Here is a 24,822-nt window from a genome sequence, read left to right as displayed (position 1 = left end):
CGGGGCCGGGCCGGGCCTGGGGGCGGGGCCGGGCCCTGGGCCGGCGACCTGAGGGCCGAGGGCTCAGAGCGCGGGGAGGTGGGGACGGCGCGTGCGCGCTGGCCCGGGGGCGGGTCCCTTGGGTCTCACAGGCCCCTGGGGATGGAGCCGAGCTGGGGAGCCGGAGGCCCCGCCTCGGCCAAGGCCCGTGGGCGGTTCAGCGCAGCTCAGCGGGGCGCAGTGGAAACGAGCCTGGGGGCGTGGTCCGGGCGGGGCGGAGTGCGAACCCCGAGCGAGCGGAATGGTGCGGGAGCTCGGGAATTCCGTGGAGGCCCAGGCGGGTGCGGAGCCGAGGAGAGGAGGCCAGGGGCGGGGCGGGGCCACGCGGGCGGGGCGGGGCCACGCGGGCGGGGCGGGGCCACGCGGGCGGGGCGGGGCCACGCGGGCGGGGCGGGGCCACGCGGGCGGGGCGGGGGCACGCGGGCGGGGCGGGGCGGGGGCACGCGGGCGGGGCGGGGCGGGGGCACGCGGGCGGGGCGGGGCGGGGCCACGCGGGCGGGGCGGGGAGTGCGGGTGAAGTGCTTGTACCGCGAACTCCGCGGAGGCGGGAAGAGTGGGCGGGGACGAGGGCGGGCGGGGCTGGGGCTGGGCAGAAGGGAGCGCCCCTAACCCTACGGGCTACCGTCGCGGAGCTCACCCGAGGTCCAGGCGAGCGGGCCGGACAGGCACCGGGGGAGGTGGGAACCGGGCTGGCCTAGGCCGGCTGAGGGCGGCGCCGGTGGAGAGGGAAGCGGGCGAGGGCGGAGGGGATCGTGGGGGGCCGCGCGGCGCGGGGGCGGGGAGGCGGGAGGGCGCTATGGGGCGGCGGGTGAGGGGACTGCGATGGGAAAAGTCTGACGAAGGTCTTTTCACCCTAGAGACATGAATGCCAGCCCACGACATTTTTTGAGCTTTGAAATAATGTTTTGACCCCCGAAAGGGAAAAGGTATTGCAATGAGTACATCTACCAGATTTAATGTAGGCTGTGGGTTCATGATTGCAGTTTATATAATTTGGGGCATGTCGTCCAAAACAGTAGGAATGTTTAGGACTCCTGGAGGTCTTGAAATGGCCTGGGACTTGGGAGGAGCGTTTGTTTGGGGATGGAGGCGAGAGGCGGTGTCAGGGCAGGTTTGCCCCGCAAGGGAGAGCAAAGAGACTGGCCCTGGGGACAGGAGAGCTGTTTCCTCCGAAGTTCCCAGCGGATGCTGTGGAAAGGGTGTGGTTAGGGAGAAAGGGGCTGGTTAGGGAGAAAGTGAACTGAGGACGAACCAGGAGAGGTTTTTGGAAAGAAAGACCAGAAGGGCATGTGACCTGGAGATGAATGGATGGTGAAGTGGCTCTGGATTTAGAGTTCAAGACATCAGAGAGGTCCAGGCCAGGGATCTTTAAAAATGCAAAGGATAGCACCCCTGTGTGCAATAAGTGTATTTAGAGTAAGGCACCCCAGGATGAGATTGGACTGCACCCCCAAACCTGAGTTGTGGAAGCAACATACCAGCTGAGTTGTTCCATAGGTTTCTTTTGGGTTTGGTTTGCCTCTTTCTTACTAACCACAACAAAGGATCTTATAGAGAATCCAACTTCTGCCATTTATTACTCGTTATTTAAATAATTCTACCCAACACAGGCTATAGGAAGGATATTCATGGACACAGGGGGTATGAACATGAGTTTTGTAGGTAAGGACATGTTTGCTTCCCGCAGACGGCTGAGGTGATAAGATTGTGAGCTAAGAAAAGAACTGAACATTTGGGAAGGAGTGTACTCTCTTCCTTATTCATATGGTACACATCTAGATACTTTTCCCTAAAACTGATTTACAGCCGGTGTGCTTCAAGAATACCTTGCTGTCTAGTCAGGGTCACTGACTGCTTTTCCCTTGCAGGAGTTGGGAGCCTTTTTCTCCCAAGAGCCATTTGGATATTTATAATATCATTCGAGGGCCGCACAAAATTATCAACTTAAAAACTAGCCTGCTATATTTGGTCACACATTGGATTAACTCCCCCCTGAGGCCAGGCCAAATGATTTCTCAGGCCTCAGGTGGCCCATGGTTCGGATGTTCCCCAACCTGCCTTAGAGTGCCAAGTGAAAAAATGACAGCCAGCACAACAATAGCCCTTGGGTGTAAATGAGTCAAAGTTATGCCTATTTTTTTTTAATCAGATCAGCAAAAAATATATACTTTTTGGTGTGCTGCAGAATTTTAGTAATTAGTTTATGTGTGCCATGAGATGAACATTGCTGCCCTAAAATATAACTTTTTAAAAGCAAGTTTTCTCCCTAAGTCTCCAACCCCCACATTTCCACTCCCAGATAGATTACCACACCGTCATTCCACCTCTGCACTATTTATATTTTAGGCCAGATAATTATTTATTGTGGTGGACTGTCCTGTGCATAATGGGATATTTAGCAGCATCACAAAATTCCCACTATATGCCAGTAGCATCACACCCCATCCCAAGTTGTGACTGTCCAAATGTCTCTAGACATTGTTAAATGTCATTAAGAAAAATTGGGATTACAGGATAAAACTTGTTGTATGTATGTATTTATTTATTTATTTATGTAAATCCATTGCCTTTAACCTGACTTTTAAGATCCTTCATTATGTGTTCGCAATCTACCTTTCCTAGAATTTGATTGGATCTGAAAGAACCATCAAATGGAGAATTCTTTCTTTAGTTTCCTTCATAGATTATTACCTAGTCTTCTTGGACACTTTCAGAGATGGAAAAGATTTAAAATATTTACTTTTCCAGAAAGTTCTATCTATGATGTCTTCCTGCTTAAAATTCACATTTGTTAAGTCTGTTTGTAAAAGAAAAATTCTAATCTTTTTTTTCATTTGTGAACACTTGTGATATTAAAAATTGCAGTCATATTTCTTTCATTTCTTAAAATGTTTCAGCCCCTATTCTTTTAGCTTTTTATCCATGTAACATAGTTTATAGATTATCAGAACTTCTTGCTCTCCTCTGACAATATCAAGCCTGATAATGTCCTACTTAAAATGTACTACCTAGCTCAGCTGGTGTTGCTCAGTGGTTGAGCATCGACCTAGGAACCAAGAGGTCATGATTCAATTCCTGGTCAGAGCAAATGCCCAGGTTTTGGGCTTGATCCCCAGTGGGAGCATATAGGAGGCAGCTGATCAATGATGTTTCTCTCTCATTGATGTTTCTATCTCTCTATCCTTTTCCATTTCTCTCAAATCAATAAAAACATATTTTAAAATGTAATATTCAAAACTGAACACAGCATTCTGGATGTAGATCACACTATTAGCATATAACATATTATATGCATGCTTGTCCATCTTCCTTGACTCTGAGCTTGAAGGCAAGAACCAAGTTTTATTCACTATCATTGTCTTAGGTTATAGTCATCTTTGCATTACTAGCACAGTGCCTAAAAATGTAATGGCGTGCAACTACCTTTGGGAGCAGATATAGTACACTCTTGCCTTAGAGTGACTTTGTAATGAACCAAACCTATCCTATACAGTAAAAACCTAGTAAGCAAATTGTCCCCTCAACTGAGTTTGACCAGGGGACAGGGCTGGGAGGCCCCCAGCTAGCAGCTAGGAGCCGCTAGGGACCCTACCCATGCATGAATTTCATGTTTTGGGACTCTAGTCCTATATAATAAAAGCATAATATGCTAAGTGTCCAGTTGTTCTGTTGTCCGTTCAACCAATCAAAGCATAATATGTTAATGATATGCTAAGGCCACTCAAGCACTCACTATGACATGCACTGACCACCAGGGAGCAAATACTCCAACCGATAGGACTGAGCTAGATGAGCCAGATACACACCCTGGAGCCCTCTCACTGTCCCTCCCCTGCTAGCCAACCTACTTTCCTACCATGCCCCAATTGTGCACCAGTGGGGGCCCTTGGCCTGGCCTGTGCCCTCTCACAATCCGGGATCCCTTGGGGGATGTTGGAGAGCCAGTTTCGGCCCTATCCCACAGGCCAGCCTGAGGAACCCACTGATGCACAAATTCATGCACCGGGCCTCTAGTATATTATTTTTTAAAAAAGCATTTTTAGCTCATGGGCCATACAAAAACAGGTGGCAGGCTAGAATTGGGCTTGCAAGCAGTCATTTGCCAACCCCAATCTAGACTAATCCTTGTGTGATTAATTTTTTAAGTCTGAATAAATAGGCTTATACTTTTATCCTTATGATATCTTATTGATTTCAACCCATTTTTCTAGCTTGCTCAGATCTTTTTGTGTGCTGATTCTGTCATCTGGCATATTAGCCATTTTGTGTCATCTGCAAATTTATCAGCATCCTTAGTTAATAAAAATGTTGAATGGGAATAAGGATAGAGGTCTTCCACAGAAGTATTGTTTTGTTCTATTAATCATCATTCTTTTAGGATAGCCATTCAGAAAGTTATAAATATCTACCTAAAGTACCACCTGTCAGCCAACCCACATTTCTCCATCTGGTCCACAGGATATCTTGAGAAGCTTTATCTGAAGTTTTGTTGAAATGTTCAGAAAATATCCCTAATTGGTAGTGACTCCATTAAACAAACAAATGTATAGATATGGTGTAACTTTTGTGACCTAAAGTTACTGCTACTTCCTATTTTACTACATTCTTGTTTACCTTTTCAAAGCCATAATTTTAATAATGAAATTTAATAATTTTGTTGAGAATTAGCATCCAACTTAATCTGTTATTTTTAGGAATTCACAATCTCCTCAAACTAAGGGTTAATGTTTATCTAATACCAGTCCTTTGATACCAGTAGTAATAAAAGCAAGAAAAATGCACAAATAAAAAAATATTAGAATATATGCCTTCTTCTTGACCAGTCTTACCACAATTTAATATTGTCATACTAAATTTCAAAAATCACAATTAAAATGAATTTTATGCCAATAAATATAAAAACTAAGAAGAAATGGATAATTTTCTATAAAATATAAATTTCAAAGTTGTTTCAAAAAAGTGTAGAAAGCTTGCCCAGGCTGGATAGCTCAGTTGGTTAGATCATCGTCCAAATACACAAGTTCGATCCCTTGTCAGGGCACATATAAGATTCAACCAATGAATGCATGAATGGATGGAATAACAAATCAGTGTTTCTCCCTTCCTGTCTCTCTCAAAGTAATTTTTCTAAAAAGGTGTAGAAAACTTGAAAGAACTCTTGAACTTGAAATAGTAAAAATATATATCTATAAACACTTTATTAGGCTTACAGGATCAAATAACCCCTATCTTTTAAAATATTTTTTTACTGATTTCAGAGATAATGGGGGAGGTAGAAAGAGATAGAAACATCAGTGATGAGAAAAATAATTAATTGGCTGCCTCCTGCATGCCCCACACTGGGTATCAAGCCCACAACCTGGGTATATGTCCTGACCTGGAATCAAACATTCACAGGTCAACACCCACTGAACCACACCAGTCGGTTGTAAGAAGTCAATTTTGATTCCTGGTGTTCACCTAAGTGTAATGTGTTTTTTGCTTTGTTTTTCCCCTCTTTAATTTTCATCAATTGACTAAGATGTCTAGGTGGAATGTTCTTTGTATTTATCCAATTTAGGGTTCATGAACTTCTTGATCTTGGGCTTATATCTTTCACAGGTTTTGGGAAAATTTCTGCCATATCTCTTCAAATTTTTCATCTACACTGTTCTCTATCCTTCTGAGACTCCAATCACATGTATTCCAGAATAGTTTGATAATGTTTCTCAGGTTTCTGATACTTTTCTATTATTTTCATGTACTGTATATCTCTGTTTCATTTTGGATCATTTTAATTGGCCCATCTTTAAGTTCACTGATCCTTTTTTATGCTGTTGAGCTCATCTGATAAAATTTTTATTTCAGGTAATGTACTTTTCAGTTCTAGAATTCCTATTTTGCTCTTTTTTAGAGTTTCGGTTTCTCTGCTAAAATTCCCTTTTGTTCACCCATTTGTCCATATTTTCACTAAATTCTCTAACAAATATATAGCAGTCATTTTTATCTTTGTCTGCTGATTCCAGCACCTGGGTCATCTACAGATCTGCTTCAAATGACTTTGTATATTGGACATTGTGTTTAAATGTATAGACACAGCATATAATTTTAAAACAATTTTATTGCTGAAAAGTATTATAGATATCCCCCTTTATCCCCCCATTGAGCCAATCCACCTCGATTATGCCCCCTCCCCAGGTCTTCACTGTACTATTGTCTGTATCCATGGGTTATGCATATATGCATATAAATTCTTTGGTTAATCCTAGGTAATAAAGAGGTAATATGCAAATTGACCATCATGCCTTCACAAGATGACTGCCTACAACCAGGCCGGCAGGGGGGTTAATGAGGGATGACCAAATGACTGAACAAGCAGGCTGCGAGGGGCAACCAGGTTGGCAGGGAGGTTTAGCGAGGGACGACCAAACGACTGAACAGCAGGCTGCGTGGGCAACCAGGCCGGCAGAGGGGGGCAGTTGGGAGTTACCAGGCCGGCAGGGGGCGAGGGGCAGTTAGGGGTGACCAGGCTGGCAGAGGGGGGCAGTTAGGGACAACCAGGCTGGCGGGGGGACGGGGGCAGTAAGAGGTGACCAGGCCAGCGGGAGTGAGGCAGTTAGGGGCGACCAGGCAAGCAGGCAGGCAGGTGAGCGATTAGGAGCCAGCAGTCCTGGATTGTGAGAGGGATGTCCGACGGCCAGTTGAGGCCCGAACCCAGCCTAAACCGGCCGTCAGACATCCCTGAGGTATCCCAGATTGGAGAGAAAATGCAGGCTGGGCTGAGGGGACACCCCCACCCATGCACGAATGTCATGCTCCGGGTCTCTAGTCTTTGTTCAGTTTAGCCTTGGCTGGCTTTGGCTCAGCAGATAGAGTGTTGGCCTGCAGACTGAAGGGTCCCTGGCTCGATTCTAGTCAGGGGCACATGCCAGGGTTGTGGGCTTAATCTCCAGTCTGGGGACATGCAGGAGGCAGCCAGTCAATGATTCTCTGCTATCATTGAGCTTTCTATCTCTCCCTCTCCCTTCCTCCCTGAAATCAATAAAAATCTATTTTTAAAAATCCAATAGTTCAGTTTACCTCTGATTTCAGATATTTGGGAGTGAGATTAGGTCTCTCCTTCATCAGGGTTTGGGGATGTAAGTACCTGATATCACAGAAATTTTTTGCTTTTCAGTTCACACCAATTTCCTCTGAAACTCTATTTAGGGGCTGGTTTTTTTAAAAAAAAATCTTATTAGGAGTTAAACAGGGTGAGGGTTAAGATGCACTTTACTTAGTTACCCTTTAACTCAGCTTACATTCAACCACATGGATAAATCTCAAAAACCTAATAATGAGTGAAAGAAGCCAGATACAAAGGAGTATAATCTGTATGATTCCATGAATATAAAGTTCAGGCAAAATTAATCTATAGTTAGAAATGAGGGCCATGCTTACCTTTGGGAAGGAAGGAGGTTGAGTGATTGAAAGAGGCCATAGAAAGGGCTTCTTAAATGCGGATAATGTTCTAGTTCTTTTTCTGGGTGGCAGTTACGTAGGTAGTGGTTACTGGGGTGAGTTTACCCTGTAAAATTTGTTGTGCTAATTTATGATTTGTGTGCTTTTTTACATATATGTTATAGTCCAATAACAAAGAAAGTGTGTGTGTGAGGTGGGGAGACTCCTACACAAAAAAAACAAAGTTACAAAAAAAATCAAACCACGAGAGTACTAGATGTTTACAGCATATAATAATGGAATTCTACCCTGAATATTTTATTTTAAAAATACCTACAAATAAAAAAGAAATGGACAAAAAGTTTTTTTTAGAGCAACCCAATAAAAAAAAATGAGCCAAGGATAAGAAAAAGCAAATAACAGAGGAATCGGCCTGAATGGCCCATAAACATGATAATGGTATTCAGCTTCACTAATAATCATGGAAATACAAATTGAAACTTTATGGAGATACCATTCACACCAATGAGATTGACTATAGCCAAAAGTGTAACACCAGCACATAGATTGTGGTTAGACTTGGAGGAAGCAGGAACTTTCACACAATGCTTATGGCAATGAAACTTGTTATAATTTAGAGATCAAATTGATCAATTATTAACTTAAAAATATGCTGATTCTAAGTTTCTGCAATTTTACTCCTATAAAGAGAGTCTTTTTGCCCTGGCCAGATTTTCTCAGTGGTTACAGCGTTGGCCCACAGACTGAAAAGTTGTGAGTTTGATTCCGGTCAAGAGCATGTAGGTACCTTGATTGAAGGCAGGATCCCCAATGCTGGCCCAGGCGCACGGAGAGATGCAACCTATTGATGTGTCTCTAACACATCAATGTTTCTCTCTTCCTCCTCTTTCCCCTCCCACTCTCTCTAGGAATCAATGGGAAAAAATATATTCACTCCTCAGGTGAGGATTTTTTAAAAAGTAGCAAAATGAACCATCCAAGTTTTCAAAGAATAGTACGTATTATTTATGGAGATATATCTATGATAATAGTATAAAATATAGTCAAGCTGAAACCGGTTTGGCTCAGTGGATAGAGCATCGGTCTGTGAACTGAAAGGTCCCAGGTTCGATTCTGGTCAAGGGCATGTACATTGGTTGCACATCCCCAGTAGGGGGTGTGCAGGAGGCAGCTGGTCAATGTTTCTCTCATCGATGTTTCTAGCTCTCTATCCCTCTCTCTTCCTCTCTGTAAAAAATCAATTAAAATATATTAAAATAAATATATATAGTCATGAGGCATATTCATCAATTTTAGGATAGCTATTGCTTCTGGGCCAGGAAGGGATTGGGCCAGGGAGGGGCTACAAATATCTCAAAAAGAGTTTTTTTAAGTAGATATGGCAAAAATGTTAACATTTATTACCTCAGGGCACTAATGCATAGTTGTTTAATATATATAACAATCTCTGTACTTTGTATATTTGTAATTGTCTTCTTTAAAAAAAAAAAAAAAGACTGGGATCAGTGTGTGAAGGGTATTAGACATCTTCCTCAGTTTTCTAACTCTTTTTTTTTTAAATATATTTTATTGATTTTGTACAGAGAGGAAGGGAGAGAGATAGAGAGTGAGAAACATCGATGAGAGTCATCATCGATCAGCTGCCTCTTGCACACCCCCTACTGGGGATATGCCCGCAACCAAGGTACATGCCCTTGACCGGAATCGAACCCGGGACCTTTCAGTCCCCAAGCCAACGCTCTATCCATTGAGCCAAACTGGTTTCGGCAGTTTTCTAACTCTTTTAATTCTTTGTAGATACAGCTTTTCCAGTTACTTTGCCCTATCACCACCAGATCAAGGAGGAGGGTAAGTGAGATCTGACAGAACCATCTCTCTTCCTTCTCTGTTTTACCCACCAGGGTTCATAGTAGATCTCAATACTGTTTTTCAAGATGCTTCTATTAAACTTAAAATGTTTTTAAGTCCATGACCCACGTGAGTGATTTAGAATTTGAAAATAAGTAAAAGAATGTCTTCTCTCTTATATTTCTGCTCAAAAAAAAAAAAAGGATGATGTTGTTTAAGATATAAATAATATTGCTTGCTATTTCAGTTGATAAATGTATTGATAGTCACAAAAAAATCTGTTTTTATGCTCCAAGTTTTTAAAAATAATTTCAGAATTATAATTTAAGTAATTATAAATAAATTAATTCACTTATGTCACTTTAGCTTTTTAACTATTTCTCTATAATTATTGAGGGCTTTTAATTTTTGAACCAGAATAATTATGTCAGTGTAGTCAGGGACTTGTTTTGTGCGATAGTGTAGTGGAAATACTCATATTTTACAGATTATTCCTGGGAGAGGTCCGAAGTTTACTTATGTAAATAAACATGTTAGAGTCCTTCCCACTTGTTGAATAGCTTGGTTGTTAAGCTGTGTGCTAGGCAACAGGCTTTCTCGCTTCCTTTTCTCCGATTAAGTGCAGAGAATCAAGAAGTAGCTTTTGTTGTTATTTATTTGCAGGTTAAACAGTTTAAGATGAGAAAAGTTGATCTCTGTTCGAGCTCTGAAGGGACTGAAGTGATTTTAGCTACATCAAGTGATGAAAAACATCCCCCTGAAAATATAATTGATGGGTAAGAGTTACTATTCTCTCTTCCTTAAGGTCTTGATATCAGGTCAGTGAACCCCTTGAGAACTGGGACTATGTGTTTTATAACAACTAACACTATTAAACATAGTTTAATAAACGTTTGGTTAAGTAGATTATCTGAAAATTTCCACCTTTGGTCCCATTTTTTAAATTAATTCAGTTGTATATGTTTAGGTTTTGATCCTTTTCTTGAAAATTCCTAAACTGACCTTTACAACCGTTTTTTTTGAAGAACTAGTTTAATAGCCAAAATCGGTTTGGCTCAGTGGATAGAGCATTGGCCTACAGACTCAAGCGTCCCAGGTTCGATTCCAGTCAGGGCCATGTACCTTGGTTGCAGGCATATCCCCTGTGGGGGGTGTACAGGAGGCAGCTCATCGATGTTTCTCTCTCATCGATGTTTCTAGCTCTCTATCCCTCTCCCTTACTCTCTGTAAAAAAATTCAATAAAATATATATATATATATATATATTTTTTTTAAGTAGTTTAATAAGGCAAAACTTCAAACAACAACAACCTAATTTTATGGAATTGTACATTTTAATATCTGGTTATGGTTTTATTTAAAGTTTTTCTTAGTAAATAGGAACATAAACATTGTAACTTTCTACCCACTGCCTATTTCCTTATTAGTCAAAGCAACATCTTTGCTAAACTGAATGCTTCCAATGGTAAGATATGTACACATATAATACCTTAATAAAAAATGAAAAATAAAATAAAATAAATAAACTGAATGCTTCACTCACTATCTGCTATCTACCTGCATTGTTTGGCTCTTGGCCTTTTAATGTTATCCCAGTTTCCACTCTTCACCATGCTAGAGCTTCTTCTAGGTAGAGATGAATATCATTCTCAGACTTTTAAATTCCAAGAAAAAGTAGATAATGGGAGAACTCTGGCTGTTTTATCACCCTCTTGAGTTCTCTTTCTTGGTATTTGTACAAAGACCAGAGTTTCACTAATAGAATAATGTAATTTTAGAGCTAGAAGAACTAATGAGTTTCTTATTTAAACTTTCATTTTAGACTCATGGTTAGACAGGCCTAAGGAGATCAAGTACTAGTTTGAATATTGAAGGCAGAGCCCATTGTAATACAGATCTTGTGGTTCTTTGGGTTCTGTTGTGAAGCCCATGTATCTGAATAGATATAAGCCACTCATCCTCTTCTTTTAAGCCTAGTAGTTACCTTCTTTCTGACATTTCTCCCTTTCCCTCAAGGAGGATGAGTTTACCTTTTTTGTTTGACTCTAGCAGAATTTGGTAGTTACCCTTATTACCTTATTTATTCCTTTATAATTATTTATTTTTTTTAAATATATTTTATTGATTTTTTACAGAGAGGAAGGGAGAGAGATAGAGAGCTAGAAACGTCGATGAAAGAGAAACATCATCGACCAGCTGCCTCCTGCACACCCCCCACTGGGGATGCGCCCGCAACCAATGTACATGCCCTTGACCGGAATCGAACCTGGGACCTTTCAGTCCGCAGACTGACGCTCTACCACTGAGCCAAACTGGTTTCGGCTATAATAATTTATGTTTAATTTTGTTTCTTAATTGTGAATTCTTAGAAGTCAGAGACTATGACTTGTTCATCTTTAACCTCATAGTGTCTTACAATATTTGTTGAGTAGCTTATTGAATTAGACGATCAATTATTAGTCAAACTTAACTAATATTGGAGAGTAGCTGAGTATTTATGCATACATATAGACATGTACATACACACACACACATTCTAGTATGTGCATATGTTACTTTACATTTGCATAGGACTTTGTCGTTTCATAGACTGTGTTATTTGGCACACACTGTAAGATAGGGTAATAAGAGGCAAAAAAATTATTTTCAACCTCGTTGTAAAGATGAGGAAAAGAATGATCAGGGATAAAATGACTTGTTCAACATCACACAGATAACCAAGAATCAAGATTCACACTCATGTCTTCTAACTCCTAGTTTGGGGTTCTTTGTAGTATACTATAACTCAAAGGTGTGCATCAAAAGTTTGATATCTGCTTTTTGCCTGTGTCTCTTTATCCTTCTTAGTTTTTTACTTCCTAAAATTCAGGTCATAGTAATTTATCCCACTCTGCCTTGGAGTAGAGAAATTAATGTAGGAACTGTTGTGAGAATACATAGATATATACAGATCTGACTTAAGTTGTTTGCCAGAAATAGAGATCTTTTCATATCAGTCCATATTAATGAATGACTGCAGATATCATATTCTTTTTATTAGACAAAACCCTTAGTACAAAAAAACTACATAAAAGTAGTTACTGACCTGGTAACTGAACAGAGTACATTGGAGACTTAATCTATATTCATGTCTAACAAATGCAATTAGACTTAATTAGTAGATGTTAAAAATTATTCTCTGCTCATAAATTGGTTTATCTAAATGAAAGTAACCATGGAATTATTTGGAGAAAACAGTGCTGAAAATTTGCTCCAACTGGACAGTACTTCAACTCTCTATTTCCCAGAAATAGGAATTAAAGAAAGTGATTATATTTCTGTTTACCCTTAACTCTGCTTTTTTTCTGTGGCATTTAATATATTAATGAAAAAGGAGAGAAAATGTCTGCCCTAGAAAAAGTGAATTAAGAGAAAAAGAAGAATAGTGGAGCAGGGACAGGTGCTAGGGGGTGGGAGTGGCTGGGGAGAGGTCAATGGGAGAAAAAGGAGACATGTGTAATACTTTCAACAATGAAGAATTTAAATTTTAAATAAAGATAGTTAAAAAAAGAAAAAGAAGATAAAGAGAATTGGTTTTTTTAAATACTGTAAAAGAATACTAGAGTTAACAGTTAAAATTCCTAGGTAAGTGAACTATATGTGTTACATCGGGCTAAGAGTATATGTGTTACTCTGTGAGCCTCAATTTCCTGGTCTGAAAAATGTGGATAATACCTCCTTTCCTGACTACCTCCGAGTTGTGGGGGGAAAAAATTATGTGAGAAAATAGGTACTAAACAGTGATTAGCTATAAAGCTTTATTTAAAACTATTTTGATGACTTCATTAAATATAAGGATTCAGTTACATGTCATTTTAAAATCCATGTCTACACGTACTATTTGATGTTATTATATTGGTTGTGTTCATTAAAAGCACCCAAGAAAAAAGCATAGGGCAATTAAAAGCCATTTAATGTATTTAAATAAATAATATTTAAAACCATATAAATGGCCGGGACCGGTTTGGCTCAATGGATAGAGCGCCGGCTTGGGGACTGAAGGGCCCCGGGTTCGATTCCGGTCAAGGGCATGTACCTTGGTTGCGGGCATATCCCCAGTAGGGGGTGTGCAAGAGGCAGCTGATCGATGACTCTCTCTCATTGATGTTTCTAACTATCTCTCTCCCTTCCTCTCTGTACAAAATCAATAAAATACATATTTTTAAAAAATACACATATAAATGTAAATTTTTTAAAATTGTGAAATATTAAGCATAATATTTAAAACCCAGAATTGTGGGTTAGGAAACCCAATTGCTGCAGCTGCTGCTGCTTCTGTTGCTTCTTTTTATAACAGCTTTATCGACATATTATTCACATACCATGCAATTCACCCATTTAAAGTGTACAATTCAGTGGCTTCCAGTATATTCACAGAGTTATGCAACCATCTGCACAATTTTTGAACATTTTGTCACCCCAAAAAGAAACCTTGCAATCCATTATAGTCACCCCTTATTTCCCTTATCCTCACCAGTCTTACTTTGCTTCTATAGATTTGTCTATTCAGATATTTCATATAAATGGAATTACACATATGGAGTCTTTTGCTTTTTTCAGTTGCTGTTTTTAAGGTTTATCCATGTTGCAGTAACATATCAGTGTTTCATTTTTATTTCCAAATAATATTTTGTTATATGTATATAGCACATTTTATGTATTCATTTATCAGCTGATGGATATTTGGATTATTTCTACTTTTTGGCCACATTTCCCCAATCTTATTTAAAAATACCAACTTACAGATCCAGGAAACTCAGAAAACCCCAAGCAGAATAAAAACACAGGAGCCAGCCTGGCCAGTTTGGCTCAGTGCTGAGCTTTGACACATGAACCAAGAGGTCACCTGTTCACTTCCTGGTCAAGGTACATGCCCAGGTTGGGGGCTCAATCCCCAGTTGGGACGTGCAGGATGTTTCTCTCTTGTCAGTGTTTCTATCTCTCTATCCCTCTCCCTTCCTATCTCTCTAAAAATCAACTTTAAAAAATAGGGACCATATAATAATATGCTAAAAAATAAAGAAAAAATTTTTAAATAGCTGGAGGAAAAAATACATTAAATATAGGGAAACAATAGTAACAGTGACAGCTGACTTTGCATCACAAACAGTGAAATCCAGGTGACAGTGGAACAGTATTTTTTAAGGCTGAAAACAGAAACACCTCCCAGCCTTCCCAAAAGCCTGTCTATCCAGAATTCTATATCTAACTAAAATATCCTTCAAAAATGAGCATAGAATAAAGACATTTTACTCAGGACAAGTAGACCTGCATCACAGGAAATGCCAAAGGAAGTTTTATAGGTTGAAGTGATATAATACCAGATGGAAATTCAAACCAACCCTGGCCAAATAGCTCAGTTGGTTAGAGTGCCAAGGTTGCAGCTTCGATCTCTCCTCAGGGCACATACAAGAAGGAACCAATGAATGCGTGAATAAGTGGAACAATAAATCTCTCTGTGTGTCTGTCTCTCTTCTCCCCCCCTCTCAATCAATAAATAAACTTTAAAAAAAGAAATTCATACCTATAGGAAGAAATTAAGTTCATTGAAAATGGTAAATATTTGGACAATATGAAAAAGCAACCTTTTAAATTTTAAGTTCTTTGAAAGACAACTGATCAATTAATGGGGGAAAAACAACGACGCTGTACTGTTGCATTTATTACATATGTATTAAGGCACAGAAGCATGAGCCTGCATGATGTGTTTGCTGAATTTTAACTGGCCCAGTGTGACTATAGTAATGGGAGATGATAGCATGAAGGATGAGGATAATTTAATGATGGGAGACCAGATTACTATTTAAAGTCATAAAATACCATACTAAGGGATTTAAATTTATAGGCAATAAGAGGCCACTGGAGGCTTTAGACAAGAGTAACATAAATTCTATGTTTTTAAAGAATATATTATATCTGGTAGTAGTAAAGAATTATTAAAATTAAGGAGAAATTAGAGGCAGAATGAACAGTTAGAAAAGGATTGCAAGAATTCGTGGTTCATTTTTTTATACTTATTCACTAGACTGTTGTGTTTAATTTTTATTTGACTAAAAATTATTTTATTTTTTCTCTCTCTTTTTTTAATTAACAAAAGGAATCCAGAAACATTTTGGGCCACCACAGGAATGTTTCCCCAAGAGTTCATTGTTTGTTTTCACAGACATGTAAGAATTGAAAAGCTTGTAATCCAAAGTTACTTTGGTAAGCAAATCATACATTAATTTTCATCATCTTTTAATTTTTCCATAGGCAGAGGGCAAAAATTTTATGCAGCATGGAATCCAGCTTTAGTGCTGGGTAAGAGAGTGGGGTGTATGGGTTAACTGCCTTGAATACAGTTAGACTCTATGAAACTGCAAACTTGAAACCCTTCCAAAGCAACTAATAATTTCCATGCAATTTACTATGTGAAAGTCTTTGGCAAAAGAGCCTATTATGAACATAAGAAGCCAGTTTGCCAGAACACTAGATTCCTTGACATATTTATTACTGATTGTTTGGCTTGGGATTCTCTGTTAAATTCTTTCTGGAAATCTGATTATCCTGATTATTTGCATTGGATAATTTTGATTCTTATATTAATAATGACATTTTCTGAGGGATTTAGAGGGAGAATCTCCCATTAGAATATCCTTCTAATCCTGTCTTTATGTTTATGTAAGGATAAAGTATATCAGACAGAATCATGGCAGGAAACAGAATACACTCCAGATGGTTCAAATGAAGAGACTTTATTGATGGGTCTACTTATAAAATTATGTTCTGGCACCAGAGACTAAACCAGGGAAGTGAGACACCCAGAAACTGGCTACAGCAGGATGCCATTACTACCCTTGAGCCAAGGGAAGGAAATAGTGTTATGGACCCAGGAAAGATTGGAGCTTGTAAATAAGGACCTGCCTGGCAGGAGTTGTAATCATGAAGGAACACAACCACTGTCAAAGACATGGCACTGAAGCAGGAAGGGAGTGGAGGAAAAACAGCCTGATCTCACTTCCCTACTGCCCTCCAGCTTTTCCCAGTGCCACCCATTGGCCACATTTGACCTGTAACCAGTGAGCAAGTGAGTTCCGGAGATGCAGTCCACTGGTGTTATCCCCCCAGGGCACAGAGGGGAAAAATGGATCTGGGGTAGCTGAAACTGGGGTAGGGTTGATGGAGAAAAAATAGTGCAGAAGGAAGATGACTGACTGCACTCCTGTTAAGCCTTTCTCCTGTCATTCATTGTAGAGGCTCTGGAGTCAGACAGACCTAACATTTGAATTTTAGTTCTGGCACTTACTAATTCTTTATCATTGAACACTTTGCCTGACTTCTCTAAGTGCCCAATTTCTCTAAGCTTGTTTCCTTATCAGTAAAGTAGGTTAATATTTCTTTTCTCATAAGATTATAGTAAAGAGTGAATGAGGTAAGTATGCTTGACTCATGGTAGGTTCTCCTTAAAGATAAAGACTTATGCCTAAGACTACTACTACTACTATTATTAATACCAATATACAAAAAAAAAAAAAACCACAACTGGATGATACCAAATTCAAAAAGGCTCCAAAGCTATGTTGTAATGTTTGCAAACATTTGTAGGATTTTAGTGATATAAGATTGCATTTCCCCGTAGGGACATATAGAAAAAGAGTAAATGATTTTCAGAAGATGGTGTTCCTGATCCCAGTTCTTTGTGCATTCCCACCAAAGCCTTACAGTCTCAGAAGATAAAAGGAATATAGGAACACCAACAAAGAATCAATAATTAATACTTTATATGTTTTGTTTATTTACAATGTTAGTACGGACCTTGCGAATTGAAAAGAGCACATCTAATGAGCCAGACAGTTTTGAGCAGTGGATTGAAAGAGGTATGTGCTTGTTTCACCAGCATTGTTCTGAGCATGAGGGAGGGGAGCATTGTCCTTTGACCTGGAGGGAGCAGGACTGGAGAATAAAGGAGAGGAGAAGAGGGGATTACGATTTTTCATTGCCCCGGAGAAAGGTTAGGAAACAGAAAGTCATACATAATCTTACTTCCCAGAGACTTCCCTTTGTATGCTCTATGCCTTTAAAATTATGTACACTATTTTGATACAAATAAAATTAATTTCTAAATCTTAATATTTTTATTATATCAATTAAATATTTCATGGTTCCAAATATAATCATGTTTGATATGATTATCTTATGATCAAATAAATTAATCTATCCTAAAATTATATGAGTAAAGGTTTTCTAAAGTTGGATACCAGAAAAGATTAATTCAAGGGTAGCATAATTCTGCATTATAGTAAAAATTTATTGTGAGAAACTGAGCTCTAGTTATTGCCCATGGGAACCATAAAATGGCTCCTTTCAGGCCTGCAATTGATCCTCAAAAGGGATCTCCACATTTTATCAATTCCTCACTTTATATTTCTTTATTTTAATTTACATTTGGATTGCCTTATGTTTTTATTCACTAGAGTTATTTTATAGCTCATAAACAGTTTATCTTTCATACCTTTTATATCAAATATCTCTATCTGTATACTAAATTTTAACCCCAAAACACTGGTAAATCTGGTTTAACTATAGTTTACCACATATAATGTTTTGCTGAACATAAATTTCAGTAGCTATTCTCATGTCTTGTAAGCCCTAACTCATTTCTGTTAAATTTATGTTTTAGAGCTAGTACACACAGAGGGGCAGCTTCAAAATGAAGAAATTATGGTAAGTAAATATACTTTGTAGAGATAAATATTATCTTTAGCCAGCACAATATGTTTAAATTTTAAACCTATCTCTATAATAATAAAGTTAATAAATACTCTTCATGATAGTATAGTTTCTGTACTCAATCCATAAACAGAGGTTATTCTCAATAATATTATAGTCTAAAGGTAGCATTTTATAAATTAGGCTTTTATCTATCATAGACAGGATTACAGTAAGGTTAAAACAGAATTCACTTACTTTTTTCTTTAATATATCTTTATTTCAGAGAGGAAGGGAGAGGGAAAGAGAGATAGAAACATCAATGATGAGAGAAAAGCATTGACTGGCTGCCTCCTGCACATCCCCCACTGGGGATCAAGCCGGCAACCCAGGCATGTGCCCTTGACCAGAATCGAACCTGGGACCCTTCAGTTCGCAGGCTGATGCTCTGTTCACTGAGCCAAATAGCTAGGGCCAGAATTCATTTACTTGTTTTTGTTTTAATTGTGTTCATTTTTTAAATTGGAAGTATTTACTTGCTTTGCTTTGTCTTATTTGAATCTGTAGGCCTTTTAGAGTAGGAATCATAAAAGGTTGCAGTGCCAAAGCTGGATGTTAATTTAAGCATGAAAGGACAAGGGAGATTCAGATAAGGGGAACTGGAGCATAGGATCAGCAACAAATAAACCAAAGAGAGATGGGTGGAAAGAGAACAAGCATTTTTCGACAGCATTCCATTGAGCTTTGCTTGTCAAGTGGAATGAATGCCCATTGATGAGGAAGTGCTGCTGTTATCAGGAATTTCTCTGTTCCTGACAGTTTGTCAGGCCATGGGTTTAGACTAGGGGTGTCGAACTCAATCAGAAAAGGGGCCAAAATCTAAAATCCAGCCTAAATCGCAGGCCGAATGGTTTACTGAACAGTCATAAACTGACAATGTCATAAACTGACAGTGGAGTGCAGTGATGACAGCGCGGTGCGGGCCACATTGCAAGGCCTGGCGGGCTGGATTTGGCCCGCGGGCCTTGTGTTTGACACATTTAGACAAACACAAAAACTTGGGAAAAGTGAGTATGTGTTTGTGTGTTTTATCTTCTCCCAAGGATATGTGTTTGGTTTTTTAATTGATTTTTAGAGATAAAGGAAGAAAAAGAGAGAGAAACATTAATTGGTTGCTTCCCATATGCATCCCAACCAGGGACCGAACCTCCAAACTTAGGAATGTGCCCTGTCCTAGAATCAAGCTCACAACCTTTGATGTATTGACAACACTCCAAACAACTGAGCCATCTGGCCAAAGACAATGTGTGTGTGTGAGTGTGTTTTTAAATGTGGTAGTGTTTCTTTAATTAAGGTGTCTTAAAATAAGGGTTAAAGTGGTACGTTGTCCATTAAATTTTCTTTTTCACAACTTATTGGGAGTTGCTATGAAATCTATACTTCAAAAGAGTCTATAGGATGTTTTTGAATCGTATTAATTTTTTTCTTTACCACCCAAATGTGCCCAATGACTGGGAAGGTGAGTTCAGGGGGAGGGGAGTGTTGAAAAATGATTAGACTGAATTTTATCTTCCTATTTTTATCCATCTTTACCAGTGGGTGATAATTAGTAAGTCTCTGTTGAATATTTTGTTTCAAGACCCACTAAGGATCAGAGAAGCTCACATCATTATAGAACATTTGGAAAATAATAAGGGGGATGGGAGGCTAAAAATCACACATCATTTTATCACACTGTCATAACAGCTTTTTCTATATCTACTTTCTTCTAGATATCGACCATATGCTTCACATATAGTTATAATAATAATGTATAAACAATTTTCTATCATTTTTAAAACTTATTATATTCAAGCTTCATAATTTTAAGATTAAGCATATGCAAATATGAAAATGCTAGCTAATTTCCTTTTTTCTCCCTCTGTCGTTATAAGTACTACTACAAGGAACATCTTATACATGTTCCCACTACCACAATCTTCACCTTTTTAATTACTTTATAAGATTAGATTTCAGAGAATGGAATTACTAGGTTGAAAGATATAGACATATTTATACCTGTTTAGTATATTGCCAAATTGCTTTCCCGAAAAATTACATAAATGTAAAAGTAATGTTTCAGGGTATTATATTCTGAGGCATCGTTAACCAAAAGAAATTTTTTGTTATGAGAAATCCTTTAGAAAAACACTTTGAAAAAACTGATCAGAAAGTACAGTTGTAGCCCAGCCAGTGTGGCTAAGTAATTGAGCATTGACCTATGAACCAGGAGGTCATAGTTCGATTCCTGGCACATGTGGGCTTGATCTTCCATGTAGGGCGTGTAGGAGGCAGCAATCAATGATTCTCTCTCATCTTTGATGTTTCTATCTCTCTCTCTCCCTCTCCCTCTCTCTCTGAAATAAATAAAAATATTTTTTTAAAAGAGAAGAAATATACAGTTGTAATTTTCAGCTCCATCAGCTATTTTACATCAAACCAAGGCTGTTATTTAGCTAATGCACACTAGAATGACTGTACTTTTATATGTAACTGGCTTCTCTTCTGAATCTTATCTTATAAATTGTTATATATTTAGACTATACTCTTGCATCAAACCCTTTTTTCTGTTAACTGCTTAACAGTTAATTAGAATTGCTAAGAGCATTCTTATTGATTTTTCCCCTACAGGCACATGATGGCCATGCCACTTACTTGAGATTCATTATTACATCGGCCTTTGATCATTTTGCATCTGTGTATAGCATTTCTGCAGAGGGAATGGCAGTCTCAAATCTTTCTTAATAATTATAACAAAATGCTTTTGTATGTTTTTTAACCCTGTATTTATTTTAAAATAAAGTTGCCACTGATGTACTTTATTAAAGGGATTTGTATCAATCTGCTTCAGTTTTTATTTTCTCTTTAACATTTTGTACAAAGGAACTTGGTATGATCGGTCAGCAGTAATGGCCTCTATGGAGGATGTAAGAAAGCTTTTCCTTCAATATATAGCTTAATCAAGGAAGTGGCTGTACATGAAAACTTAATTGGTAATACATTGTATTCCCCACAGCATCTAATAAGGTGCCCTTCCTATCTGAGTGCATTAAATTTTAAATTTATTGATTGATTGATTGTTGCAAAGAGTTAAGTGAGCAGTATAGTCAGTAAACAATGTATAAGTTCAGAAAAAGATAGTACTGAGGCCATGGAACTTGAACTGGGCCCTGCAGGACAAATCACTTTATTCTTTTTCTTTTCATTTTATTTGGTCCTGATTTGAAAACCTCAGAGAAGAGTTAGGAAATACATAATCTTACTTTTCAGAGACAACCATTATTAATATTAACTTTTAAAGTATTTTGGGTGGTAAAGGAACAGGATGCGACAGATTCGGGGGAAGCTATACTTTATTATATAGATTGACTTCGTAAACATAAATAACTAATATAGCCAAAAATTGAAATAAAAGAGCAATTATAAAACGTTGACAACAAATAGAAATGAACCTAACTTTATTATAACTTGACAAACACATAGGAAAGAAATTATATGAGAACATATTTTGTCTGTGTAGTCTGTACTAAAAATTTCTTAGGGTTGCTGTAATAAAGTTCCACAAACTTGATGGCTTAAACAATAGAAATGTATTCTCTCACAGCTCTGAAGGCTAGAAATCGGAAATCAGGGTATTGGCAGGGTTTGTTCTTACCTTTCTCTTAGCTTCTGGTATTGCTAGCAATCTTGGGCATTCCTGGGCTTATGGCACCATAGTTCCAGTCGCTGTCCCTGTCATCATATGGCATTCTTTCTGTGTCTTCACATCGTATTTCCTCTGTGCAACACCTGTTTGGTGTAAGGTGTAAGAAAGTGGTTCAATTTTTTAATAACTGGTTTGGCAGTATAGTGCATATGGCTGGCTACCAGTCCAGATATATGGATTATGTATTTTTGTCTGCAAAGAGCATCTCCTGGTGAAAAAGGCTGTCCCTCTCCCCCCATTTAAGCAATCCTATCCTATATAATCTATCTATACTAATAAAAGGGTAATATGCTAAATAGACTGGGTCAACCGGCCATCTTCCAGACATCTGACTTCTTCTGAACAAAGCCATGGTAGTGGGGGGCCGGGGCAGAGGCAGTTGGGGGTTATCAGGCCGGCAGGCAGAGTGGTTAGGGGTGATCAGGCAGGCAGAGGTGGTTATGGGTAATCAGGCAGGCAGGTAGAGGCAGTTAGGGGCAATCAGGAAGGCAAGCCGAGAGATTAGGACGATCAGGCAGGCAGGCAGAGTGGTTAGGGGTGATCAAGCAGGCAGGCAGAGGGGTTAGGGCAATCAGGCAGACAGGCAGGCAGGTGAGCTGTTAGGAGCCAATGGTCCCAGATTGCGAGGGGGATGTCCGATTGGAGAGGGTATAGGCTGGGCTGAGGGAACCACCTCTCCCATGCATGAATTTCATGCACTAGGCCTCTAGTTTTGATATAGAATAATGAACACTGGAATGTGTCTTGGTGAAGTTAATAAACCACAAATATAAAGAATTTGATAGTGAAACGGGAATTTTAGGAGACTTAGGGAATTTTTAGAATTGGGGTTCTTGGAAAAACACAGAGCTACAGATTGGGAGAAGGTACAGCTCCATAACACAAGGAAGCCAGGTGCAGGGAGCAGCAGCAGTTGTATTTACATAAGACAAGGGAGCTGGAAGTAGCCAAAAAGGTCTATATTTACAAAATAAAGAAGAAGGAAGAAAGCCCAGAAAGAAAAGAATAATGAGGAAGGAGGGCGTCACACATCCCATGTGGTGTTTGACCTTTGAGTTCAGGAGTTACTATAGTTACCAGTGTGAGGGCATAGTGACCAATCAGAGGGGATATCAAGGCATCAGGAGCTGCAGCCTTTAAAAGCCACAGGGAAAAAGAACTCAGTAGGACCCTTTTCCCCTCCCGACGTGGAGTCCCTTCTGTGGGACTCTTTCCCTCTCCCCACGTGGGAGGCTGTGCTTGTTCTTCAATAAATCTCCGCCTTTGCTATCCTGTCCTCTGTCTGTGGATTCATTCCTCGATTCCGTCGGACAAAGAATCCGGGTTCCGGTCCAAAAATCCCGTTTCAATAGGTTTCCAGGCAGAATAAAACCAACTCAAAGTGCCCGGAGAAATAAATTAGGCTTGCCTCCTCTCGTTACTGCTACACAACAGTGGAGCAATGTCCACAAATCTCTGAGGTAAAGAGATTGGAACACAAGAATCCGAAACCCAGCCAGATGTCCTTCAGACTGGCATTTAAAGCATGTAAGACTACAGGGAATACAGGATTTGTGTGCCATTCCTGAACAAATTTCTCAAAACTTTTTAGGTATCCTGGAGTCTTTCCTCAGTGGAACACATAACTGTGCCGGATAAAATACTTTATTTTTAAAAAATATATATTTTATTGATTTTTTTACAGAGAGGAAGGGAGAGAGATAGAGAGTTAGAAACATCAATGAGAGAATCATGGATCAGTTGCCTCCTGCTCACCCTCTACTGGGGATGTGCCCGCAACCAGTATACATGCCCTTGACTGGAATCGAACCTAGGACCCTTCAGTCAGCAGACCGATGCTCTATCCACTGAGCCAAACTAGTTTCGGCCAGATAAAATACTTTAATGTGCCTTTTTATTAATTAGTTAATTAATTATTTATTTTTAATATATTTTATTGATTTTTCACAGAGAGGAAGCGAGGGAGGGATAGAGAGTTAGAAATATCGATGAGAGAGAGACATCGATAAGCTGCCTCTTGCACACCCCCTACCGAGGATGTGCCCGCAACCAAGGTACATGCCCTTGACCGGAATCGAACCCGGGACCTTTCAGTCTGCAGGCCGACGCTCTATCCACTGAGCCAAACCGATTTCTGCTTGACATGCCTTTTTAAATTAATGGCCGTGTTTACCAGAAATGAAACATAGTCTGTGGCCAGGAATGAATTGAAAGCCCAACTCCAGCGAGGAGAACAAGCATTAAAGTCGGTAGGCAGTTCTGGGTGTTAACATAAAAACACTCAAAGAATTTTTGTGAGTTTATTTGAGCCAAACTGTCAACATATGCCGGGAAACAAGAACCTCAACAAATTGAAAGAACGCTCTGAAGAATGGCAGGTTACATCTATATTTATACATTGCAATCAAAGGAAGGGATGAAGGTGGGTTACATGAAATCCATTGGTGATAGACGAGCAAGGCAGGAGAAAGCAAAGTGGGAATCCCTGGCGTTGGATAAAAAGGACAATGATAGACATATACTTAGGTGGGTGCAGGAATAATTAACATGATAACAATGAAGGAATTTGTGGTTTTGTCCTGGCACCCAGGCACATTAGGTTGTGGCCCAAAGGGTCCAGAAAAAGGGAAGTTACGAGTTACTCAGACATTTCAAGGGTATGTTATCATAGATGCAAAAAGACAGATAGGCTCAGTTAAAGTAAAGGTTGACCTTGTCGGTAAAGATACCAGCTAGGATGTAACTACCCATCATAACTGCTTTTGGTTAAAGTTTCATTTCAGACTATCCTTTGTGGTTACTTTAGGTCTCTGAGTTTGCAAGACCATCATGTAGGCCTTCCCCAAGCTTGTCAGGTTAGCATATGGCCCCTTTCATCCACATGGGGACATATAATAATTTCTGATGGGTGGAGCTCTGGTTTCCAAAACCTCCTGTCAGGCACACAAGGCAATGTCTTGCATCTGCCAGAATGGGGTATGGGCTCATTGCCCGCCCCCCCTCCACCAAAGCCAGGTACCCCA

The 24,822-nt window shown here is 39.5% G+C and overlaps 1 protein-coding gene across 8 annotated transcripts; it reads left to right on the top strand.

The window, feature by feature from the left end:
- Positions 1-128: 128 nt before the first annotated feature.
- Positions 129-20,934, top strand: IFT25 (intraflagellar transport 25). 8 transcript variants are annotated; one of them, XM_084874302.1, is made up of 8 exons: positions 590-716; positions 897-965; positions 9,277-9,327; positions 9,991-10,103; positions 15,464-15,570; positions 17,154-17,222; positions 18,026-18,069; positions 20,725-20,934. In XM_084874302.1, the coding sequence occupies exons 4-8, from the start codon at positions 10,006-10,008 to the stop codon at positions 20,836-20,838; spliced, it is 432 nt and encodes a 143-aa protein (XP_084730428.1). In that variant the 5' UTR covers positions 590-716; positions 897-965; positions 9,277-9,327; positions 9,991-10,005; the 3' UTR covers positions 20,839-20,934. The 8 variants fall into 8 exon arrangements, with proteins under 8 accessions (XP_084730430.1, XP_084730428.1, XP_084730429.1 ...); XM_084874305.1 differs by having other exon boundaries at positions 599-681; XM_084874299.1 differs by lacking the exon at positions 897-965 and adding an exon at positions 8,388-8,420 and having other exon boundaries at positions 615-687.
- Positions 20,935-24,822: the final 3,888 nt, after the last annotated feature.

This window comes from Pipistrellus hanaki (genome assembly GCF_964339955.1).
Source record: "Pipistrellus hanaki genome assembly, chromosome: 2".
NCBI lineage: Eukaryota > Metazoa > Chordata > Mammalia > Chiroptera > Vespertilionidae > Pipistrellus > Pipistrellus hanaki.
Note: the sequence above shows the minus strand (reverse complement) of the source record. Positions and strands in the feature narration are given on the sequence as shown.